This window comes from Mustela putorius, unplaced genomic scaffold, assembly GCF_011764305.1.
Source record: "Mustela putorius furo isolate JIRA1106 unplaced genomic scaffold, ASM1176430v1.1 tig00537284_pilon_pilon_pilon, whole genome shotgun sequence".
Taxonomy (NCBI): Eukaryota; Metazoa; Chordata; class Mammalia; order Carnivora; family Mustelidae; genus Mustela; species Mustela putorius.
The window spans coordinates 2433952-2457368 of NW_025422422.1; the positions used below are offsets into that span (position 1 = coordinate 2433952).

The following is a 23417-nucleotide window of genomic DNA, read 5'->3' on the forward strand; positions in this document are numbered from 1 at the left end:
CCTTGTTTCCTCTCCATGATCCAGATAGTTTCAGAGCCTGTTGTTGGAGGACATGTTCACATGTAGGGAGGTCCCTGTCTTTGGCTTTCATGGCACATCATCAGGTGAGTCAGCACAGTGGGAATGACAGTGGTCCTAGAAACCATTCCCAAGACAAGGAAATGCAACTGAGGCACATGAATTCCCATTACATTCAAAATAATGAAACCCCAATTCAATTCCTCCTTCCTTGAATGCCTCATATCCCACTAGGACACCATCTGACATAGCAGGAATTGTAAAGGAGAAGCAGAGGAGGAAACAGCCAACTGCCTTCCCCAGTGGGGGTCAAAATCTCTTATATTTTTGGGAATTAAACAAAAACACATGATTTTCAGGCCCAAACATGGGAAAGATCCTGAAGTTGAAGCTTGTTACATTAAAGTCCTAAACAATTTGAGAATTAGTAGGCTTAAAGCATTTTGAAAGCCTTAATTTAGAATCAGAATTATAGATCTGGAATTTCACATCACTTAGTTTAACCCGCTAGTTTTGCCCATGAAGAAAACAAAGCCAATTGAACTACTGAGGCTGTGGCCTGGGAAAGTGGCATAATGTAAAACCCTCAAAAGAGCAATATGGAAATGTAAGCAATGGAGAGAGTTCTTGAGACTCCCCAAATGGGGGCTGGGGCAGGACCACAGAGTTCCCTAGCAATTCAGAGTCTGAACAAGGAAAACTTTACTCCCGTTATAAAAATGATCATAGGCAACTAACATGCTGATCACAGTGAAGCTTATCTATTCATCAGTTATGTCTTAGAAAGGAATAAAGCCAGATTTCTCTTAAAATATTCTATAACTGTTTTTTTTCCCCACTAATTTAGACTCCAGGTAATAATTTAGTGTATTTTAAGGTTGCCTGACATTATATTATAAAATGAACTTTTTCAGAGTACCTGGATGGCTCTGTTGGTTTAAGCATCCAACTCTTGGTTTTGGCTCAGGTCATGATCATGAGATTGGGCTCTGTGCTCAGTGAGGAGTTTGCTTGGGATTCTTTCTCCTTCTCTCTTTCTCTCTCTGCTCGTCCCTGCACTCCTCCCCAAGGCCCCGCTACTCCCTCCTCATTCTCTCTTTAAAATAAATAAATATAGAAAAATCTTTTTTAAAAATAAAATGAACTTTTTCAATAACCAAACACACACACACACACACACACACACACTCACACACACTCTCTCTCTCTCTCTTACTCATTCACTGGAAATTAGATAAAAGGAATATCATAAACCCATAATTTCTATCAGCTTAACAGCCATTGGTGTTCATTTTGATATATTTACTTCTGGTTTGTGTTTAGTATTACTGTAAACACAGTATAGACAATTTTGTATTCTCTTTTCACTTAACGTTATATCATAAATATTTTTCCTTGTTTTACAATTTTAAAAACAGTAGAGTATCTCATCATATAGGTGTACCATAATGTACTAAACTATCACTGGTCATTAAGGTTGTTTCTAATTTTTTTCTACAATAAATAATGATAAAAGATGATAAAGGATGTCTTTGTGCAGATGATCTCTCATTTTTTAGACTTTAAGAATAGATTTTTAGAAACGGCATTACTTGTTTAGAGAATGTGAATTTATTGTGGCTCTTAATACATACTATCAAAGAGTTTTCCAAAATGGTTGTGCCAATTTACAATCCTATGAGTTATGTACAAAAGAATTAATTTCATGATATCATCAGATCAGGATATTATATTTTCAAGTTATATTCCTTTAACAAAGAGGGGAATAATATTTCATTTATATTTAATTTCAATTTTTTATATCATTTTCCTGTATGATTCTTAGGAAATTTTGTCACTGGTTGTGAATTGTCCATCCATAGCCTTTGCCCATTTTTTCTCTTTCTGCCGTGGTGTTTTATTTATGAATTTCTAGAATATATTTAGATCGCAAAGATATTCAATTTGCTAGAGGTAGTTTTTCACTGTTGCTTTTCGTTTGGTACTGTTACGCTAAAACTCAATTTTGGGGTGGGAAACAAATCAATTGATTTACAATAAAGCTTAAATGTTCTATCGATTTCTAATAGTCTGTGAAGCAGAATTCAACATTGCAGTTTTCTCCTTTCTGTTAAACTTCTTTTGGGCAGATAAGAAATTCATCAAGGGACTCCTGTCTGGTTCAGTCATAGAGCATGCAAATTTTGATCTCGGGATTGTAAATTTGGGCCCCATGTTGGGTGTAGAGATTACTTTAAAATCTTAAAAGAAAAAGAAATTGAGTACTATCCATATTAATGTAGAAGGAAATAAGAATTCTGTCAAACCATAGACTTTGGGCAGGTTGCTAAGTTGTTTCTAGTTTTGTTTGTTTTGCTGCCACTATGCTGTGTCATTAAAAGGCAAACATTTCAACACGACCATGAAATACGCTAAGACAGACTTTTAAAAAATGGAGATGACATCAAGAATTCAAAGGAAAGAACCATTTGAGAAGATGGTTAAGGGTGTCTTTTGAACAAATGAAGTGCTTTTTGAGATATTTCAATAGAACATTCAAGGGAAGCAACTGGGTTCTTTTACTTTTATTGTTTTGTTTTATTAAGGAACGTTTTCCCATCAAAACGATTTTTGCTTCATTGAAGGGGATGGGGGAAAGACTAACTTGAATCCACACTTTCCAGCTCACAACTGATGAAATGACCTAATGAGGACTAATGGGGCTTTAAACTGATTTTTAACGAATCCTCTTATTTCTTAGAAATAATGAATATACTGTATTATAGATCCATTTATCTGCTATAAATGCTTTTTATTGGCAGTCAGACTCTCCTTGGTAGAAGTCTTTAAAAATTGTCTTCTCCCAGAGTGCTATGATGAAAGTTGACAGAGAAGGCTAATACAGAACACATTTTAACCGTAAACTCTGGTGTGAAAGATCAAATTAAAATAATGTAATGAAATATTATCAATTGGGGTAAGAGTTTTTAGCTGAGGGACTGGAATCAGCTTGTAGGTCCTTCTTCTCTACCTTCCGTGTCATCACTGCTCATATTTTATCTTTATCTTTCTGTACCGAGTTCTGGGTCTCTTTGTTACTTCAATCTTCTGATTCTCTAATTTTCTCTTCAAATGACTTCGATCAAGAGTTTATCCAATCTATTGAGGGTTTCGGTGTTTGTTTCATAATTTTCCATGTCAGCGTAGTTCCTCTGCCTGTTGAGGCTGACCCTTCCATTTCGCCCCAGTAGCCAGTCCCCTCCTCCACCTCCCTTTAGCAGTTTAAGGAGTCTCCTAGATCCACAAAATGAACACGTGCTCACTTAATGAGGAAACCAGTATCATATCAGAACCAGTTTAAAGAAGAATTTAAAGTACTCATATTGTTACATTGTGAGCGGAAGATGAATTTGCAAACAGATGCAAAATGACTTTCTGCAAAGAGCGGTAAGATTCAATGTCCATGCCGACGGACTGGAGTATTTCCTGCGGCTTTTCGCTACCTACAACAGAGCTGTACAGAGTTCTACAAAGATAGATGGGCAGCCCACATAGAATCAGGATACCCAGAAAGGTGTGTCAGACTGTCTTTTCACTGAAGTCACCCAGTAACCTTTTGGCCCATTTTAATGTGTTTCACAATTTTTCCCCGTAAAACTCACTCTTACCGGTATAAACCCAGCAACTAAGCAGTTCTTCCACTTTATTTTGCTTTTCTTTTCCTCAATCCTCTTGCCTCCTAGTTGCCTGAGTTAGGTGGTATTTCTTTGCTCCCACCAAGAAGCCTTCAAAGTGAGGGAGTAGCGTTAAACTAAACCTAATTCCTCGGACCAGCCCCCAACCTCCACTCTCCGGCGAGGAAGGCCCCCAGCCGGGATTAGCCCCGCCCCTTTCTACTGGCACCGCCCCCGGTCCGCCAAATAATCGAGCTGCGCGCAAAGGTCACGTGAGCGGTCTCGGTCCCGTGACGCCTGCGAGGCAGTACGTGGCGGACATCACTCAACAAATCCGTTCGTGCCCGTTTCTACCACCAACCCATCTCGTCTATTCCTCTACCAATTAAATGCCTCTTTTCTTGCCGCTCTCGTCCTAGGGATGGTAAACTACCAGGTTACCCCGAACCTTTTTAGGCCTTCGAGCCAGCCCCTGCCCTCACATAAGAGGCGGGGATCGTTTAGCCCTGAGGCGAGTCGCGCTTCTGATTGGGCGTGACGTTTTGTCAATCTCCAAGTTTTTCCAATCAGGGGCCGAGTTCACCCAGCTTTCCTCTCTTCCATTGGCCTGTGCGCGAGGAGGGTGGAGGAAGAGGGGTAAACCGAGGTCGCGCGAGAGCGCCGCTCGGCACTCAGTGCGCAGGTGCGAAGGAGCTGGCTGGGGCCCGGGCCGGGGGCGGGCTTGAAGACGCGTCGTTTGGTGTTGGAAACTGTGGCACAGCTATCTGGGTTCGACCTTTGGGCGGAGAGCGTTTGTCAGGGGCCCATCCGAGAACGAAGCTTGTGAGATTCCCGATGGTGTCCATGACTTTCAAACGGAGCCGCAGCGACCGGTTCTACAGCACCCGGTGCTGCGGCTGTTGCCATGTCCGCACCGGGACGATCATTCTGGGGACCTGGTACATGGTAAGGGCGGGCGGGGCTGGAGGGTTGGGGCTCAGGGGAATGCGCATGAGCGGGAGGTGGGGGAGCCGGGTCTGAAAGGAAGGGAGTGTTTATCGGGAGGGGTGGGACTGAAAACGGGGTGTTGGGTGGGGCGAGAAGGCATAAGGGAGTCTCTTTTTAGGGTGCTGTAACTTCGAGAGAAGGGACTGCGGCCGGGAATCGGAGTGGGGGTGGGTGGGGATGGGGAGGTTGTTCCTTAGCTCCAGTTAGAGGAGAAGATCGGAGTGGGGAGAAGCAGAGGCTCTGTGGGCGGGCGGGGGAGGGGATGGAGAGTAGGGGGTAGGTGGGAGGGATGAGGATACTGGAATTTGGTGGGGAGTTCTGGAAACTACCTGATTTCGGTCCTCTTTGTACTGATCACGGGATCAGAACACTCTTCCACCTATGCTCCCTGGAATTTTTTTCTTTTCCCGGTACCAAACAATTAGAAATGGACCTTGAGAAGTGCAGCCTGGTTTCGACGTTGTCTTGCCTGGAAGGAAATCGAAAGATCCAGCTGTAACGCAGTTGTCTGTGCTTCCTGGTCTTGACTTGTTCCCTGGTGTTTGTGATGGAGGCAGAAACGCCTCTGTTGTAAATCTGGAGATTCTCCTGGAGGCAGTGCCTTTTGCCAGGATTTACGCTCGATCTGCCTTTTCCTGGTGCAACTAACTCCTGCCCATTAGACGCTTTTTATTCCGTTCTTTAAGAGACCTTTATTGAATGAAGCCTTCTCTGTTCTGGCCACATACACTAGCATTTCCTGGGTTCCAAGATCTATGTAATTCTATGTCATGACCAAATGGACAGTGTTATTGGTTGCGTTTTTGAGATTTCTTACACCATCTCCAGTTTCCCTACACTTTGAAGCTAATTTGTGACTGGTGGGATAGCTTTAGGCTATAATGACTTCACTGAAGCTTTGACAAACTTCTCATACTATTGACTTCATTGTCTGCTTTCACAGTGACTTTGCTGTTTTTGTAGGGGTTTTTTGCTGTTTTGTTTTGGCATGAAGGATTGTGTCATTAATGGTAGTGTGTGGTTTCTGTTAACTTCTGTGAACTAGAAAAAAAGAAGGAAAGGCTTTATCACATTCTTTTTGCGTTTCTCCGTTATCATTACTTCCCTACCCAGTGCCTTGAAGTCATTACCATTTGAACAAACATCTGATGAGAATAAACTTAAGCAGATACTGTTTCCTGGCTGACCCCCAGGGGACTACTTCCGACCAGGGGATTATTTCTGACCACTCTGTTTTGTTTTATAGTTTTGATTTATTGTTCTATATTCTTTGTTTTACATTAAAAACAACAAAACTTGGGGCGCCTGGGTGGCTCAGTGGGTTAAAGCCTCTGCCTTCAGCTCAGGTCATGATCTCAGGGTCCTGGGATCGAGCCCCACATCAGGCTCTCTGCTCAGCAGGAGCGTGCTTCCTCCTCTCTCTCTGTCTGCCTGCCTCTCTGCCTACTTGCGATCTCTGTCAAATAAATAAATAAAATCTTAAAAAACAAAAAACAAAAAACAAAACTTGAATGTGTAGGCTTATTTGCTTGTTTCTAGGTTTAATAGCTCTTAGTTTATATTAATAAATTTAATATTCAGAAGCATCATCTTATTGGTATAATTGCATCAGATTTCTCCTCAAAAATTCCCTTTTTAATATTTTAACTGATTTGTAATATTGGACATTAAGCAGTTAATGGCAGTAACAGCATTGTATTTCTAACTTCGGTTTCTCTCCATTTTGCTCAGGATTTGGGTCCTTAGTTTCTTTTGTTAGTCCTTAGTTTTGCCTTCCATTCCCATAGATGAATCATTCAAATCTTTAGGGTCCTCAGTCCTCTTTCTCAACCACCCCTACCTCATCTGTAGAAGATGACCTCCCTCCTACTGAACTGAGAAATTGTGTCCACCAGCTGGGACTCTTGCCTGCAAACCTAATCTTCCTGTTTCTTCTCAGATTCTTCTCTCCATTCACAGAACAAAGGATTTCTAACTCCTCCTCAAGAAGGAAATAACCACTATCCCAATTTCAACCATCTGAATATAATTGGCTGTATTTCTTCCCAGTTTTTTCTAGGCAGATTTTTTTTTTCTTAATGCTGTGGGCTCAGCTCATAAAAATGGAAAGGAATAGCAGGGAAAAATACGAATTATATACAGCAAAACCCAAAATGCGGGAGAAAAACTTCAGTAAGGGCATTTATTCTCCACTGGAAGCACTTGATGTGAAAATGTTTTACACCTCCCCCTTTTTCCTTGCTTTAGTTTTCACAGTTTTAGTAGGAGGCCGTTCTTCTGTTGCATAGAGTTTGGGGTTAGCAGAACATTGTAAGCTTCTAAAATCAGTCTGTCCCTACATAAGGAATTTACTGATATTTGCAGTGTAAAAGTCTTTAGTGGACATATAAAAAGAATGAATTACAGGGATCATTTGTTATCTTTTATATTTCTATTAACCTGCCACACAAAGGATCTCAGATGTTCTTGTCTTGAAAATATCTGCCGTTAAGATACAGTATTACAGCGATTTTTGGAGCACATACACAAAAATGAAACTTAGGAGAAGGTGATCGTAACATCAGATTCTAATTGGATGAAGGACTGGGAAAAAGCCATTGGTTTTGCTGGTGACTTTAAAAAGTGTGGCTTCAGTACCACAGCAATATAAAAAAAACAATTTCGGCTGATTGGGAAGGCATGTAACCTTTCAGAGAACAAGACCACCTACACAAAAGTGTAGTATAATACCTCTAAACAAAGAGGACTTTTCCAAACAGTGTATTTTGTTGCTGGAAGCTTCTTTATAAGACAGAAGTAATAAGAGCTTGAGTGAGATAGAATGCCACTTCCTCCTCCATTACCTTATCAAGGATCCTTGCTTCCTCGGTTTCAGGTAGGAGGATATTTATGATCCTCTTTTTTTTTTTTTTTTTAAGATTTTATTTATTTATTTGACAGAGATCACAAGTAGGCAGAGAGGCAGAGAGAGAGAGAGGGGAGGAAGCTGGCTCCCCGCCGAGCAGAGACCCCGACATGGGGCTTGATCCCAGGACTCCGGGACCACGACCGGAACTGATGGCAGAGGTTTCAACCCACTTAGCCACCCAGGCACCCCACTCTTTTTTTTTTTTTAAAGATTTTTATTTATTTATTTGAGAGAGAGAGAGAGAGATCACAAGTAGCCAGAGAGAGAGGGGAAGCAGGCTCCCCGCCGAGCAGAGCGCCCCATGTGGGACTCAGTCCCAGGGCACTGAGATCATGACCTGAGCCAAAAGCAGAGGCTTAAACCACTGAGCCACCCAGGCACCTCTGTGCTGTTTGAAACCTGGGTTGAGGGGGGCAGCCCTCCCTCCTGCTGGGCCCAAGACACTGTATCAGTGAAGGTATCTGATACAGTGTCGCTGCTTTCCGGCAGCTGGTCTAGTGTTAAGGCCATTCTAACACTGGACACGGTGAACTAAAATATTCTGTGATATTAAGTAGTGCAGCCAGTTTTATGCACCAGAGAGGTACCAGCCCGGAAGTGTTAGCTTTGGCATTTCAGATTGGAAAGAAGCATAATCCCTGGTTAAGGAATACAACATTTCAGAATGAACTCTAGTGTAAATGCTGGCTTTCCTCAAATTGTTTTCTCTGTTGTTCAGCCAGATGATTTTAGGCAAGTTTGTTACGTAGTATAAGTTCAGATGTTCATTGAGTAATTGAAAGTAGGCTTATAAGTGGGCTGTAGGACTGTCCTCCTTGGTTGATGTCCTGTTACAAGAATACATTGTGAACATTTGTAATAATTTTAGGTCTTGAAAAGACTTAATATATGGCTATTTTTTCATGAATGTCTCAGACATAGTCTGAAGTTTATAACTGGGAGAGAAGTGAAGACAGCTCTTCTCAAGCTCGGTTCCTTACCTCCCTTGTTCCTGTTACTGTAAATAAGAGTAAAGCCTGTTTATATTTCAAAGTTAGTATTTTTCCTCAAACACACTTTTTTGTGCCTCAGTAGGTTCGCATGTACTATCTCTTCTTCCCCCCCCCAAGTCATTTTTAAAATTTTTTTTTGTTAAAGATTTTATTTGAGAGAATGAGAGAGAGGGAGAGAGAGCATGAGAAGGTGGGGGGGATGGGTCAGAGGGAGAAGCAGACTCCCTGCTGAGCACGGAGCCCTATCCTGGATTTGATCCCAGAACTCCAGGATCATGACCTGAGCCAAAGGCCGTTGCTTAACCAACTGAGCTACCCAGGCGCCCGCCCCCTCAAGTCACTTTTTAAAAAATTTTATTAAAGAACATGGCATATATAAAGAACAGTGAGATAGTATTAACATCTCCCATTTCCTCATCACCTAACTGTGACTGCTAACAACAGTTTGCCAATTCTGTTTAATTTTTTAGTGGTTAGCTCAGATGTTCTGTTGAAGCTTTTCTTGTTTCCCAGCTGGAGAGATTGGATTTCCTCACTGTATACCTGGAAAAGTTTTACATACCACTTGTATGAGCTTATTAAATAGTACTTATTACACAATTACTATTTTATTTTTCTCCCCCCACAAGATGTTCTCCTTGAGGGAAAAGGATGATAGATCTTACTCTATAAAATGTGTATAGTAGCTAGCTTGTTAATTAGAACATGTGAAGTATTCATTAGACTTTTGTAAGATAATAATTGTCTCCTTCCCAGAGTAGTAGGAATAACTAATTTGAAACTGCATCTACCAGTAAACAACAGGAGGTTTATATGTGTGTGAAACATTTAACAATTTATAGAGATCGCCTTTTTGATCTTTATCTGCTGAAAATGCTTCAGTGACTAGCAGTAAAGATTCTTCCTGCCTGTGAGACCCTTATCAGGATGCCCTGAAGCACGTACGTTGTTTTAATTACAGTCTCAGCAGATACTGGGCTGTGGCAAAACATACCGTGGGAACTTAAAGAATAATGATTTAAAACAAAAACCAGCTCCTGGGGAATCTTCTGGGATGGGTGTGGCAGTGAGATGAGAAAGCAAAGAGGAATTCCTTTCTGGAGGCGGAGTACTTCCTGGGTCTGATAACTGTTCCTTTGTGACAAGTAAAATCTAGGCAACTGGTTTTTGTAATTGTTTACTTATACAAGGTATATGGGAGGCTTGCAAAAATAATGCAAATCAAATAATTTGACCCAGTTTAACAGGACTGCTTCCACATTGAATGGTTTGTCCATAGCCCATGCCATTGACGTATTTGCTGTGTTCTGTATCTCGGTATTATGAGGTTTAGAAGTTAATCATTATTTTAATTACATTGTTGTTTTCTTTCCTGAATAAATAAAAGGAAAAAAAATCAACTGGGAATAAAGATTCTGAAGTTGTACAGAATGCTATTTGCAGAGAAATAAATCTTTTATCAGGAATTTTACATTGTAAGACCATAAAATTGATTTTTTGAAAAATGCTTTGTGGAACTTAGAAATATTGACTGTGATCAAAAGTAGATAGCACAGGGCCTAAATACGAGCACAGGATGGGTGCTCAGTTTCAGATCACAAGGAGGATTTTCCAGGCTAATGCTTTAAAATGTAAGTTGAAGTTCTAATGATTATAGTGATCTAATGGTATATAATTAACTCAGTGAAGATTCAAATTGTGTGAGCTTATAAAGAAGTAACACTGCAGTTTATTTTATCATTTCTTGGTCTTTTTGATTAGAGCTGTGATTTCATACTCAGGGTTGTGACAGTGAAATGAAGTTTGAATTGTCACTAATACTACAAGAAGATAATAGTGGATGAATCTGTGGCTTATCCATGTAAGAGAAAATAGATTTTGTAAGTCCTACATGCAATTAAAGTATTTAGGAGTTGGATTTTCCTTTCCTAAATATTTTATTTATGGAATTTATATTTAGGAAGGGAAAATTAAACTCAAATATTTTCGGTTGTGTCATTTCCTTCATTTAGTCATTGAGTTTGTGTTTTTCTTGAAATGAGAATTTTTTTTTTTCTGTACTGTGCAGAGCTTTTTAACTATAACCATATTATTGTTAGCACAGAATAATTTGCTGAATTGATTTCACACTGATTTTCATATACAGAATCTATAAGGTTTCAGTAGATATATCTAATTGCTCAGTAACTAATTCACCTAGTTGGATGAACTCCTGTTCATACACCACATGGTGGCCAAAACCCATTGCAGTGAATTTGGAAAAAGCCAGCCTTCAACCAGGGGGCCTCCTTGCAGTTTTGATTGTCCTTGGTAAGACCTTTCAGGAATTGAAGGATAAAGTACCTTGCTTTTGAGCATTTACTGAACATAATTTATTTGGACAATAAAGTTTATGAACATTTTATAACTTTCTAGTTTCTTTTGGAGAGACCTCGAAAGAGGAGTTGCTTAGGAAAATGGGTATAAGTGATCATGTGGCGCTCCAAAGCAGGTTGTCTTAAAAAGGACCAGGTTTGTATCCTAGCTCTGTCCTCTACTGTCTCAGTGAATTTATCACAAGTTATTTTCACTTGCTGAAACTTCGTTTTCTTACCTGCAAATGGGCTTTAGTAGAGGTTGTGAAGAATGAGTGAAGTGATACATGTGACTATCTATGCCTGCTGTACTGCTGTATAGTATATCCTCAGTAAATGTCAGTTGATTCTGAGTTCAATATTGCGACATTGGATAGATCTCCTAGTCTTATTGAATGATAGAAATTGGGTTGCTTGTCTTAGAGAATGTAAAGTGCCTTCAACTGAGAAACTGTTATTTCCCATTCAGGACAACAGAAGAGAGCTGCGTAACAGAGTTTGTTTAAAGTACTGTTGATGATAAGGCTCTAATGTTCTTAAAAGTATCATATTCAGATTTCACAAAGGGAAGAGGATGGGTTTGTGGACTTTGAGACAGGGAAGCCTAACTGCAGTCCGAGGTGGTTTTCTGTATTGAACCATTAACGGTACTGTTTTTGAGCACCTCAGGGTCAGGGTGCCTCCTGGGATACTGCCCGGATTCACTAACATCTAGAGGCATAAATAATTTCTTCTTTAAATAGAGTTAGACCATGGTAGATTGGGAAAATTCACCAGATACTATGATGGAATTTCAGCAAGAAGCTTGACAAAAACTCAAGATGTTTCTCTGAAAGTGGTAAAGAATTTTATTCAAAAATTGCTAGTTAATGCGAAGAGGACAGCCTCTGGCCCCTCCTGTGCTTGGCCCTCTTCTCTTTTACTAGTGACTGAGATGGAGATACTGATACACACTGATCATATTTTGAAATGCTGGAAGCTAAAAGAGCTAGGAAATCTGTAGGGTGTCCAAATCTAGGTCCGGAACCTCTTGACAGGCAAGAACACAGTACAGTGGAATTCACTGCAAATGTATAAGGGCTTCTGCTTGGGCCTCTGAATCTACCTGTACAGGTTCCAGTGGTAGCTTAGCAGGATCAAGTGTGAAAAGGAATTAAGGGTTTGGGGGGGTTAACTCTCTCATGACGTTCAACAAATTGATGGAGCCAGTGAGATTTCAGGCTGTGCTAGTTGAAATTTGTTAACTTCGGCTGTAGGAACTGAGATCTCTGTGCTCTGTGACCAGCTGATCTTACCTCATTTTCGTGGCATGTCCAACAAACTGGTGCATGTGTGCAGGAGAGCAGAAAGGAGGTAGTGAGGTAGCTGGACAGTGCTTAAACCATTGGAGAAATGCTTGAAATACCTGAATGTTTATTCCAGCAAAGATTGTTTGGAGTCCTGCATCAGCTCCCCTTAAGTATTAGGGGAGCACTTACTGAAAAAGGGGAGCATGTTGTTTTAAAGGATAGAATTAAGGCCAGTAGGTGAAAGTGAAAATGACCTAGTTAAAATCTCAGAAAGGTTTTTAAGCATTTGAGTCAGGCCTAAGAGGAAATTAAATAGTTTTCTCTAGTTAGATAAGACGCACTGTAGAGGAGTGTGAGGGTTATCTGATGGATCACTGTTTACTTAACTGATGGGTATTATATTTATCTGATGGATAAGGATGTTGGGTGAACTGTAGTTTCTTCCAGACTGAAAATTCTGAGACTGGTGTGTGAATAAATACATGACTGAATACCAACAGTTTGTAATGATTCCTTTTAAATGTTTTGCCATTTTGTTTTGCTATTTATTAATACAGGTTCAGTGAAGACATTTATTTTCTGAAATATTTAAGTTTATACTTTAAGATAAATACTTATTTTTAGAGTGATATTGCATATTTTATCTGTAGGTAGTCTACTATTTTTCTTTTCTTTTCTTTCTTTTTTTTTTAAGATTTTATTCATTCATTTGAGAGAGACTGAGCACAAGCAGGGGGGAGAGGCAGAGGGAGAGGGAGAAGCAGGCTCCCCACTGAGCTGGGAGCCCGAGGTGGGGCTGGGATCCCAGGATATGGAGATCATAGCCTGAGCCAAAGGCATATGCTTAGCCATTTGAGCCACCCAGGTGCACCAGTCCGCTACTATTTTCTTTCTTTGTTACTGCAACTAGAACAGTTTAAACACGGGAAGGCATCTAAAGATTGTGGTGAAGACTGTTCCCTGATTAATAATATAATTGATAATATCTTATCTTTCCAGGTGATAAACCTATTGATGGCAATTTTGCTGACTGTGGAAGTAACTCATCCAAACTCAATGCCAGCTGTCAACATTCAGTATGAAGTCATTGGCAATTACTATTCATCTGAGAGAATGGCTGGTACGTTTTTAGTTGAAAACATCTCCTGCTAATTACATACACACACAAAAGTATTTAGAGGATGGATTAAATTGTATTTAAGTTATTCTGCTTGCTGAGGCATAACAGTATTTTTTGTGGGGTTTTCAAAGATACTCAGTGAGAATTATAATTGAGCACTTCTGGCCAGAAAATGTTACGGACTACTAGAAGATTTTTTGAGAAATATACATTGTATACCTTGATTCTTGTCAGTGCTGTGGATGTACGAAGAAATTACAAAAAGACTTGTAAGCCTTTAAGGTCAGCTGGCAAGTATAGTAGAAAATGGGAACAAATAGGCTTACAGAAAAATAGGAAATACGAATTATTGGAAAATTTGCTGATTATCTTTTGCTCGGGGTCACAATTCTAAATAATATTTCAGTCATTTGGATGAAGGAAGACAGTGTTGAAGTTAAAAATAGAAGATGTTCATGGAAATTACCTTTTTAAACATTTTAATTCTGTGATAGCATTTTCATTGTTTATCTTTCTCTGAAATACACATGCAGAAAAATTCTAGTTAAGATTTTATATTGGGTGCCTGAGTGGCTCAGTCCGTTACGCGTCTTCCTTCAGCTTGGGGTGTGATCCCAGGGTCCTGGGATTGAGTACTGCCTTTGGCTTCCTGCTCAGCAAGGAGTCTGCTGCTGCTTCTGCCCCCCCCCCCCCCCCCCCGCTCATGATCTCTCTCTCTCTCTCTCAGATAATAAAAAATAAAAAAGATTTCATATAATAAATGTTAGAAATTTAATATTTGAACAGAAAATTTTACCTCAAGCTTTTCAGTGCAAAGTTTTTCATGTTTAAAATTTCACTTCAGAAAAATTTTCTGAGTACTCATGTCTGTAATGTTACAGGATCCAAGTTATATTTTTAGGTTTATTGGTTTTTATTATAAATTCTTGATTTTCATTACATTTGTGATCCTCTCGGATAAATGTATCAAGTTGTTTTTAAAACAAATTTGGTGGTTAATTCACTCACTGTCCAGAGGGCTAACTGCTGTTTCTAGGATTCAGGTAGAGTTTTGTGGCCATCTGTTGACATTGTAGTATGAAAACACTAAAATTTGTTCACACTGTTTAAATGCTATTTTAACGAGTCTTCTGATTATCTCTTCAGATACATAATCCTTTACTTCTGTTGTCAAATGTCATAAAAGAGGTACTGAGTACTTACTAGAAACATCCTTCCTGGCATTTGTTTTTTCTTCCTGAGTTAGTCTATTTCTATTTAAAAACCAAAATAACTGGGGCACCTGGGAGGCTCATTGGGTTGTGCCTCTGCCTTTGGCTTAGGTCATGATCTGATCTCAGGGTGCTGGGATCAAGCCTCACATTGGCCTCTCTGCTCAGCAGGGAGCCTGCCTTCCCCTCTCTCTTTGCCTGCCTCTCTGCCTCCTTATATCTCTGTCTGTCAAATACATAAATAAAATCTTTTAAAAAACCTCAAAATAACAACAATGTATAAAATGTTAGTTTTTAATGGCTGTTATTTTGTACTTTAGGCCATAAAATTATGCACAACCTGCTATTATCAACATTTTTTCCAGCATGCAGTGTCAGCGTGTGTTTCTCTTAAAATCAAGGTGTAGAAAAAGATTCATGGCTATTGACATTCTTGGAGGTCTGTACAACCGACCGCCTTGGCTTGAGCTGCCGGGATGGGGTCACAGGTTTCCTGCATGTTGTGTGAGTGCTGTGCCTGCTATAGAGAGAATCAGACACATTCGTTATTGTACTGGTGTTGATTACGGTTCTGCCAGAGCCTCTATTCTTGACAGTATAAAAATGCATAATACTTAGTCATACGGTAGTTTGTGTCTCTTTGGAAGTGGAAAGTTGACTTTCCCATGACCCAGTGTTATAATGGCAAGTTAAGTTCTGATCATTGGCCTGCCAGCTGATTTTATTTTTATTTTCATTTTTATTTATTTGAGAGAGAGACAGTGAGAGAGCATGAGAGGGAGGTCAGAGGGAGAAGCAGTCTGCCCGTGGAGCTGGGAGCCCGATGCGGGGCTTGATCCCGGGACTCCTGAGCTGAAGGCAGTTGCTTAACCAACTGAGCCACCCAGGAGCCCCTGTTTTTATTTTCAAGATGATTTTTTTTAAGAGAGGAAGAGAGAGAGAGCATGCACTGCACAAGCTGAGAGAGCGGCGGAGGGAGAAGGAGAAGCGTACTCGCTGCCGAGCAGGGCACCGGTGCAGGGCCTTATCCCGTGACCCTGAGATCATACCCAATCCAAAGGCTGACACTTAACCTCCTGAGCCACCCAGATGCCCTGACCTGCTGGCTGATTTTAAATAAAAAGGTTCATGGTTAGTTATTTTTAATCAGCTGAACAGTATGGGATGAGATGCTTCTGCAACATACGCAATCTGTTTTTCAAATAAGAATTTAACTTCATATTCACGTTGTTATTGGGTGAACACTTGACGGCCCCCTGGAGGAGCTTCTTAAATGTGGTGATGGCTGGAAACTTGAGGTTCATATCTGGGTCCTTAGCCCTCATATTTTGTTTGCTTTATTGAGCGGAGCGTCTCTTGTTCTCAGTATCTTACATGTATTTTTCGCCTGTCCTCCCATTTCTCCCCTATTTTGCTATAGGGCATCTGGAGGATACTCTGTATCCTCTTAGAAAAATGTGAAGAGGGCTGTTCTTAACCTAATTTAGTGCCGGGTATCAGTGATGCTTGTACTACTGACAAGTGACAAGGTGATCTATGACAGTTATCTAATAGTGGGAATATTCAGCAGTTACTCAGTTATCCATCATTATTAGTACCCTTCTGGTTCTTAATCTCTATCCAGAGGCAAAGAATTAACTTCAGATCTGTGCTAAGAAACTCAGGTCGTGTGTGACTTAGTATTGTTGAGCTTACTCTGGTGGTTTGTGAGGCAGTTAATGAACTTGGATAATGCGGAGGAAGCAGACAACTTGAGAGGGAGGTGGGGAACAAAGAAAAGGCCTGTAAAGTAGTAGAGAAATCATGAGGAGGAAATGAGAAGCAGCGAGTTCACATGTTGGGATGGGGGAGAGGAGGTTAATGGAGAACCTTGAATTTTTGATTGTGCATTTTCTCTGGGGCCGGAGGTGGCAGGTGTAATGCTCTGTATTTAATACATGTGTGTCTTTCAAGCAAGTACCAACCTTTCCCTCCTGTGGAACCCTGCTTCGCTCACAAGACCCAGCTTGTGTCATTTCTTTGTATTTTTTTCCTGATTCCCCAGGGAAAGCCAATTGTTCCTGGTATAGCACTTGCCACTTTGGATTTTAATTCTCAATTCGCATGCCTTCAGACTCTTAGACCCTGGGCAGAAATCTGTCTCCTTAGCTGAGTGGTGAATGATAAGAGTCAGTGAGTTATAGCCAATTTAATAAACAGGAAAAACAAAGTCATGAATTCTTCAAGCATCATTACTTAATGCCGAGACATTTTTTTTCTTAACATGCCTTGGTCTTAAATATTTTCATAGCTCATCCTAAAAATACTAATTTTTTAAGCTAGCTTTAAAACGTTATTTTGTCATGAAGAGTCTTGTTCTTTTTGTTATGTAAGTAGCTTAATTAGATTTTCTGTTTCTGTTTTCTTAGATAATGCCTGTGTTCTTTTTGCCGTCTCTGTTCTTATGTTTATAATCAGTTCAATGCTGGTATATGGAGCAATTTCTGTAAGTATCCTATATTTTTGACTTCTAGAGTTTGACCTTTACTGAGTAGTACTTAATAATTTCATATTTGTGTTGTGATGTTGTGGTTGTTCTCTTTTGTCTTCAGTATCAAGTGGGTTGGCTGATTCCATTCTTCTGTTACCGGCTTTTTGACTTCGTTCTCAGTTGCCTGGTTGCTATCAGTTCTCTTACTTACTTGCCAAGAATCAAGGAGTATCTGGATCAATTAGTAAGTGTGTATGCTAGTCTAGTGTTTTTTCTTTAAGTAAAATACTTAAATAGAAATTTTGAGTCCCCTTTAGGTACTATTCTTATTTTAATTACCCTACTTTTAAAAACTGCTTTAAAATAATTACTACTATTCTTAATTACCATGTTGAAACCAGTAAGATACAGGTAGAATACCCTCTTACTATACCATTTGGATATTGCAGCATTAAAAGTCTCTAAAGACAGATGTCATGGAGTCTAAGGAGTAGGTCAACTTCAGTTTTGAGTATACTGGTATCATAATTTGGCTCTAGAGGTTTCTCGCTCTGTTCCGAGGTGGAGCAGTCCCGTGAACCCCTTAGTAAGCTGAAGTGTTGTAAATGTTTTCTCAGACCCCCCAGATACTCTTCTCAGTCTGCTCCGATATCCGAGGGCACGCCTTGCTAACAGAGGCACAGAGTAAATTGAGGTAAAGCACAGATGCCCACCGACAAAGTTCACTGCTCCGGCGGCTGGATGCTGAGATGCTGGGTGGAGCTCTTGCTGCCTGGAGTCCAGATAAATGAAAGTTCTTGTCAAAAGTGCTGTGTTGTATGAATTTTCTCCCTGCTTCCAGATTTCCTGCCTAGTCCATTTTGCATACCACCAAATTTATCATTCATTCATTAGATGTTTATGTTAATGTATGAGGCACTTTGCTGCATTCTTGGGATACATCGGTAGAACCAGTGAAGGAATTGGAAAATTGGCAGTTACTGCATTAAAACAGTGGTAAAAGGCTGTGAAGGAGAAGGGTGAGCTGCGTGAGTGGGTGTCACAGGGTGTCAGATGTGGGCTGGGAAGCCAGACTTGAATTGCACTCATGAGTCTGAGTGGGAATGAAGACAGGGAAGATACAGAAGCAGATGTTCCAGGTCACAGAGACCCCTCGAGGTGGGAAGGAACATTCTGTGTGTAGTCAGCGGACTATAAGGTGACCATGGTGATCGTGACCATGGTGGCTGGCACATAGATTAAGGGGGGGAAGCAAAGCAGCATGTGATGAACTGGAGAGAAGCAGCTGGGGACAGGGCCTAGTGTCCTGGTTGGCCATGGTCAGAAGGTTCCTCATTCTAGATCTCTCTTGCCATGTCTGGCTAAAAAATTGGAAACCACCTGAATGAAAGCCGTTGCATTCCCCCATGAGCTAGTCCCATTTAGTTTTTGTCTCTTTATAAATGAAGTCTTAAAGCAGAGTTTTGTCCCAAGGAGACATTTAGCTAGGGTTTGGAGTTGGTGTGTGGGTACTTTGTTATTTTTTTGGTCCTTTGGGATTTTTGCATGCTGCTTTTTTATAAAAATTATTTGGGCCTTTGTGTTGACATTTCCATTAAAAAATGTGTTTTCAAAAATTAGATGAGCTTTAACGGAGAACATAGATTGAATTTTTTTTATTATTCTTTTACAGACCCCAATGGTTCTCCTTCTGTTATAGTTATTTGGTCTCTCAGACTGGCAAGTTCCTTCCCTGTTGGCCGGCTTTTAAATCTTTAATTATTATTTCATAATGCCCTTCTGAAACCCAGCTCACTGACTTGTATGTACACAATAAATGCTAAGTAACTATTTGAGTAAATGAAGTTGACCCTTCACAGTAGAGTGCATTATGTCTGCAGTGAATCACAGAAGTCTGCGTGCTTTTGTAACCGGCGGCCTGCCTTCTTTTTGCCCCTTTCTGAGGAGTATTGAGACTGATGATTGGCTTTTAGAAAAATTAATTTCCCGAGGTAGGATTAAATGACCCCATGAAACTTAGGTAAGTCTTAGCACCTCCTGACCTGGTAACTCAGGGACTAATCTGTAGTTGTATACAGGAGATAGTGCATTTCCAAAGGCCAGAAAGATGTAGAATAGTGAGAAGTAAAGAGAAGATGAGCTCAGTATGCTGGACAGCAGTATTCAGATGTGGGTGGCATTTCAGTGGCGTGCATTAGTGAGGATGACACTTAAAGGTACCACGAGTTAAGTTCTGTTCGTAAGTTTTTATTGGAAGTCAGTTCTGACTTTGGTGCCTTTTCTTTGTATTTCTAAGATGCTCTCTAGGCTCTGGTGAAGTGCAAGTTGTGTGTATGTGTTTAATTAATAAACTTCATGGTTTAGAGCAGTTTTAGTTTATCGGCAAAACTGAATGGAAAGTGCCCACCTCCCACTCCCCCACTGTCCACATCCTAAACCATAGTGGTCCATCTGTCACAAGTGATGGGCCTGCACAGACATGTCATCATCACCCAGAGCTCATAGCTTACTCGAGGGTTTACTTGTGCTGTACATTGTGTAGGTTTGGGCAAGTGTGTAGTGACGTAAAGTAGTCACTGTGGTGTCAAACAATAGTTTCACTGCCCTAAAAATCCTTTCCAGTCTGCTTGTTCACCTCTCCTCTCCCCGGCTTTGTTTTATAGCCTGATTTTCCCTACAAAGATGACCTCCTGGCATTGGACTCCAGCTGCCTTCTCTTCATTGTTCTTGTGTTCTTCGCCTTATTCATCATTTTTAAGGTGAGTTGCTGACTAAATGTTTGGGCAGCCAGTTAGACCGAGACACTGTCTAAGCCTTTTCGTTGCCTTTTCTCCTTAGAGTTCACAGTTAGGGGACAGTGTTGACTCTGACATAGTAGTAAAGGTAGCATCTGAGGGATGTCCTCCCTTTTGTTTCCAGAGAGTGTTTGGAAATGCCAGGATCCTTCCTAGTGTAAGGCACATCATGTTTTTGGAAGTAGTTCATGATTTCATTGAAAATCTATTAAAATTCCAAAGGTTCAGAGATGGAATTTCTTTTGCAGCACAGTGGTTACCAGACCTGAAGTAAAACCCCCGTTCTGGTTTGTCTAGAAAATCCTATCAGTGAAACTTGTAATAGTTAAGTGTGAGCAGGTCGGGAAAAGGCCTGGCCTGTGCTAGGTTCAGATGGATGTCTGTTCCCTTCTCCACGGAGCATGCGTCCGGGGAAAAGCATACGTCAGCTTACTAACTTTTTAGAGCAGGTGGTCTGTTGAGTTTCTAGAAGATGGAAATTTTGTTTGCATTATTTCAGGCATACCTAATCAACTGCGTTTGGAACTGCTACAAGTATATCAACAACAGAAACCTGCCAGAGATTGCCGTGTACCCTGCCTTTGAAGCACCTCCGCAGGTGAGTGACCTTTTAGTATAGTCCGTCTTATAGTATAGTCAGTAGCCATTATTGATGATTCTCAGAGCCTAGATCTTGACTTGCTCTTTAGTGCCATAGGTATGGTTTCGGGCATGGAGAGCTTTCATCTGCAGGACTGAGCATTTCCCTTTGCAAACCTGGGTGCGTGGGGGAGGGGCCGCCTGCGCTGCTCATTCCATTTCATTCCCTGGAGTCTCCCGGAGGGTTGCATTTTGCAGGGGAGATAAGACAGGAGGCAGCCCTGTGAGCCGTGCCAGGCTCGTGGCTTCTGGAACTTCTGAGGATGGGGCACCATCGTCTGCAGCTTGTGTTGCTTTCAGAAAACATCCCCACTGTTGGAAGGGGAAGCTGATTTTTCTGTGGGGAGATGAATGTCATGGGTTCTGTGAGTCTGTGGGGAGGCCTACTTCTAGGGGCTCTTTAGTTGCTGCTGTATTAGCTCTTCCTGGTTTTCAACATGTAGAATGTATGTGGCGAGTGTAGGGCCAGCTTGTCACACTTGGAGTCACTTGGCTGGAATGCCCCTCCTACACAGATGTGGCCTTTACCCCGGAAGAAGTGGTAGAAGCGCCTGATCCAGATTATGGTTGATGAAGTCCAGGATCCAGCATCTTACCAGAGGCTTCCTTTCCTGTAGTTTCGCAGCCCCTGAGGCACTGGTACTTTGTCCGTCACACTGTGGTACCAAAGGACCCTGCCTTTCCTGTCAAGGTGTCCTGGTAGCCTCAGGGTGTGTTCAGAAGCAAAATTCGGCCTCTCTCCCCTCCATCCCTCTGTCTTCAGCGGTCTTGGATCCGATGCTCACCTCCAGTTACCAGTCCTCTCTACGCTCAGGAACTTTTTAGCTCACAAATTCTTCAGCTAAAATCTGAAAGCTGAATTATTCCATGTAGGATTGTAAAGGCGCTTTAAGTCCAATATCATTTTTTTCTCTCTTCAGTATGTTTTGCCAACCTATGAAATGGCCGTGAAGATGCCTGAGAAAGAGCCACCGCCTCCTTACATACCTGCCTGAAGAAATTCTGCCTTTGTCAATAAACCCTATACCAGCTTTTTGTCTTGTTTATTTTACAGAATGCTGCAAACTTGTTTGATATAAAATACATTTTCCTTTGTTTAAGCATTTATTTTCAAACACTAACAAGCCTTTTGGACATCTATTCAAAGTCTTTTTTTTTGTGTGTTTTGTTAAGTCTATACATTTTAATAGTATTTGGAGACAATCTAGGTTAAGCAAGAGCAAAGTGCCATTGTTTGCCTTTAATGGGGGGGTGGGGAGGGGGTATTCTCTACACATTCTCTTTTTTAACTTTGCACTTTCTTTATATAATAGTTTGCATTTGGGCTCTTTGCTGCCCTGGATACTTTCAGGAAGAATGACTTAAGTATTCAGGGTGAATGAGTTGGTTATAAGATCTGAAGTTCTCAGCTATGAGAACAGGAACAATACATAACATTTTAACTTTTGACTGTGGAAGATGACGGTTGCATGTTTCTAATTTGTATGTGTTTTCCATCTTTGTGATAAGATGCTTTAATAAATCTCTTAAATATTTACTGTTGTCATTTTTTAAAAAGTCCATTATCCTCTGTTAGATAGAATTTAACATTTTCCATTACAATAAACTCAGACTGTCACGGTCTTCTGGTACTTTGAGAATATAATGCAGGCTTAACTAGAAAGCATTTATTTAGTCCAGTTACTCAAATATTATTTAAAGTTATGGTGAAGATATTACTTGCATCACAGGCCAGAAATTATTAATGGTTTGTTAGAAAAATTATATGATAAGGTTAGCAAGCTGTGTTTTTATGTAGAATCATTTAATATTTAGTTAACGAGTTCGTCAAGAATAATTCAGTAGGGGCACCTGGGTGGCTCAGTCATTTAAGCACCTGCCTTCAGCTCAGGTCATGATCCGGGCTTCCTGAGATGGAGCCCTTCATGGGGCTCAGTGGGGAGTCTGCTTCTCCCTCTCCCTGCTGCTCCTCCTGTTTGTGCGCTCTGTCAGTTGAACAAATATCTTAAAGAATTCAGTAATTAAAGAATAATTTAAAAATGCCTCAGGTTAGCTTCAGAGAGGAGCCAAAGAGAAAGCAAGCCAACTGCGACTTACAGACCGCACAACTAAAACATTTCTCCTAAAAATACTCCAGCCTGCATCTTGTTAAGAGTGTAGCAATAGTGGCCTCACACACATCGACCATATAGACACATGAACGTATTTGACACATTCTTTAAGGGTTAATGACATTGTTTTTGTTTTTTTTAATTTTTTTTTTTTTTTAAGATTTTATTTATTTGACAGACTGAGATCACAAGTAGGCAGAGAGGCAGGCAGAGAGAGAGGAGGAAGCAGGCTCCCTGCTGAGCAGAGAGCCCGATGCGGGGCTCGATCCCAGGACCCTGGGATCATGACCTGAGCCGAAGGCAGAGGCTTTAACCCACTGAGCCACCCAGGCGCCCCTTGGGTTAATGACATTGTTTGACGCAAGGTCACTTTTACAAACACCCGCCACCACCAAAACAAAGAGTAAACTTTATATTTAGGAGGTACAGTTTTGTCTGGGAGTAGACCCATTTTTGGGTAGTATAAGATATTTTACTGGTCTTATGATTTTAGGACATTTGAAAATTAAGGATGATTTTTCTGGGCTAGGTCTCAACTTCATTTCTTTATAAAAAAGAAATCTTGGAGGTCCATGAAGTTTCCTTAGTTACTGTTGGTTTATTTGAGTTCTCTGATGATATTAACCAAACTCTTCCTAGCTTTTTAGTAGTGGTGGGATTACATCCAAATATGAATACATCAGGACCCTGATTTGGTGGGGCACCTTTTAGGACCGGGGTAGGCATGGCTTTTGCCTGCAATCCATGGCCGAACCCAGTGGGCCCAGCTGGGTATCGTTCCTCCTGGAGGAGAAGTGGTGGGCCTTCATGACCTTTAATCACGACTTCATTTGAAACCGGTTTATCTTCTGGAAAATGACACAGGCCGTA

General features: G+C 40.8%; 1 protein-coding gene across 1 annotated transcript; it reads left to right on the forward strand.

The window, feature by feature from the left end:
• The first annotated feature begins 4326 nt into the window (after positions 1–4326).
• LAPTM4A (lysosomal protein transmembrane 4 alpha) lies at positions 4327–21971 on the forward strand. Its single transcript, XM_004745862.3, has 7 exons — positions 4327–4616; positions 13201–13321; positions 16941–17017; positions 17124–17246; positions 19666–19761; positions 20297–20395; positions 21357–21971. Exons 1-7 carry the CDS (start codon positions 4506–4508, stop codon positions 21429–21431), a joined length of 702 nt encoding a protein of 233 aa, XP_004745919.1. The 5' UTR covers positions 4327–4505; the 3' UTR covers positions 21432–21971.
• The last annotated feature ends 1446 nt before the right edge of the window (positions 21972–23417 follow it).

Excerpts from the sequence above, each read along its gene's own strand:
- LAPTM4A (XM_004745862.3), top strand. The coding sequence starts at position 4,506 with ATGGTGTCCATGACTTTCAAACGGAGCCGCAGCGACCGGTTCTACAGC. Across the intron at positions 4,617-13,200 it reads TTCTGGGGACCTGGTACATG|GTGATAAACCTATTGATGGC; the intron begins GTAAGGGCGGGC and ends TTATCTTTCCAG. Across the intron at positions 17,247-19,665 it reads AGGAGTATCTGGATCAATTA|CCTGATTTTCCCTACAAAGA; the intron begins GTAAGTGTGTAT and ends TTTGTTTTATAG.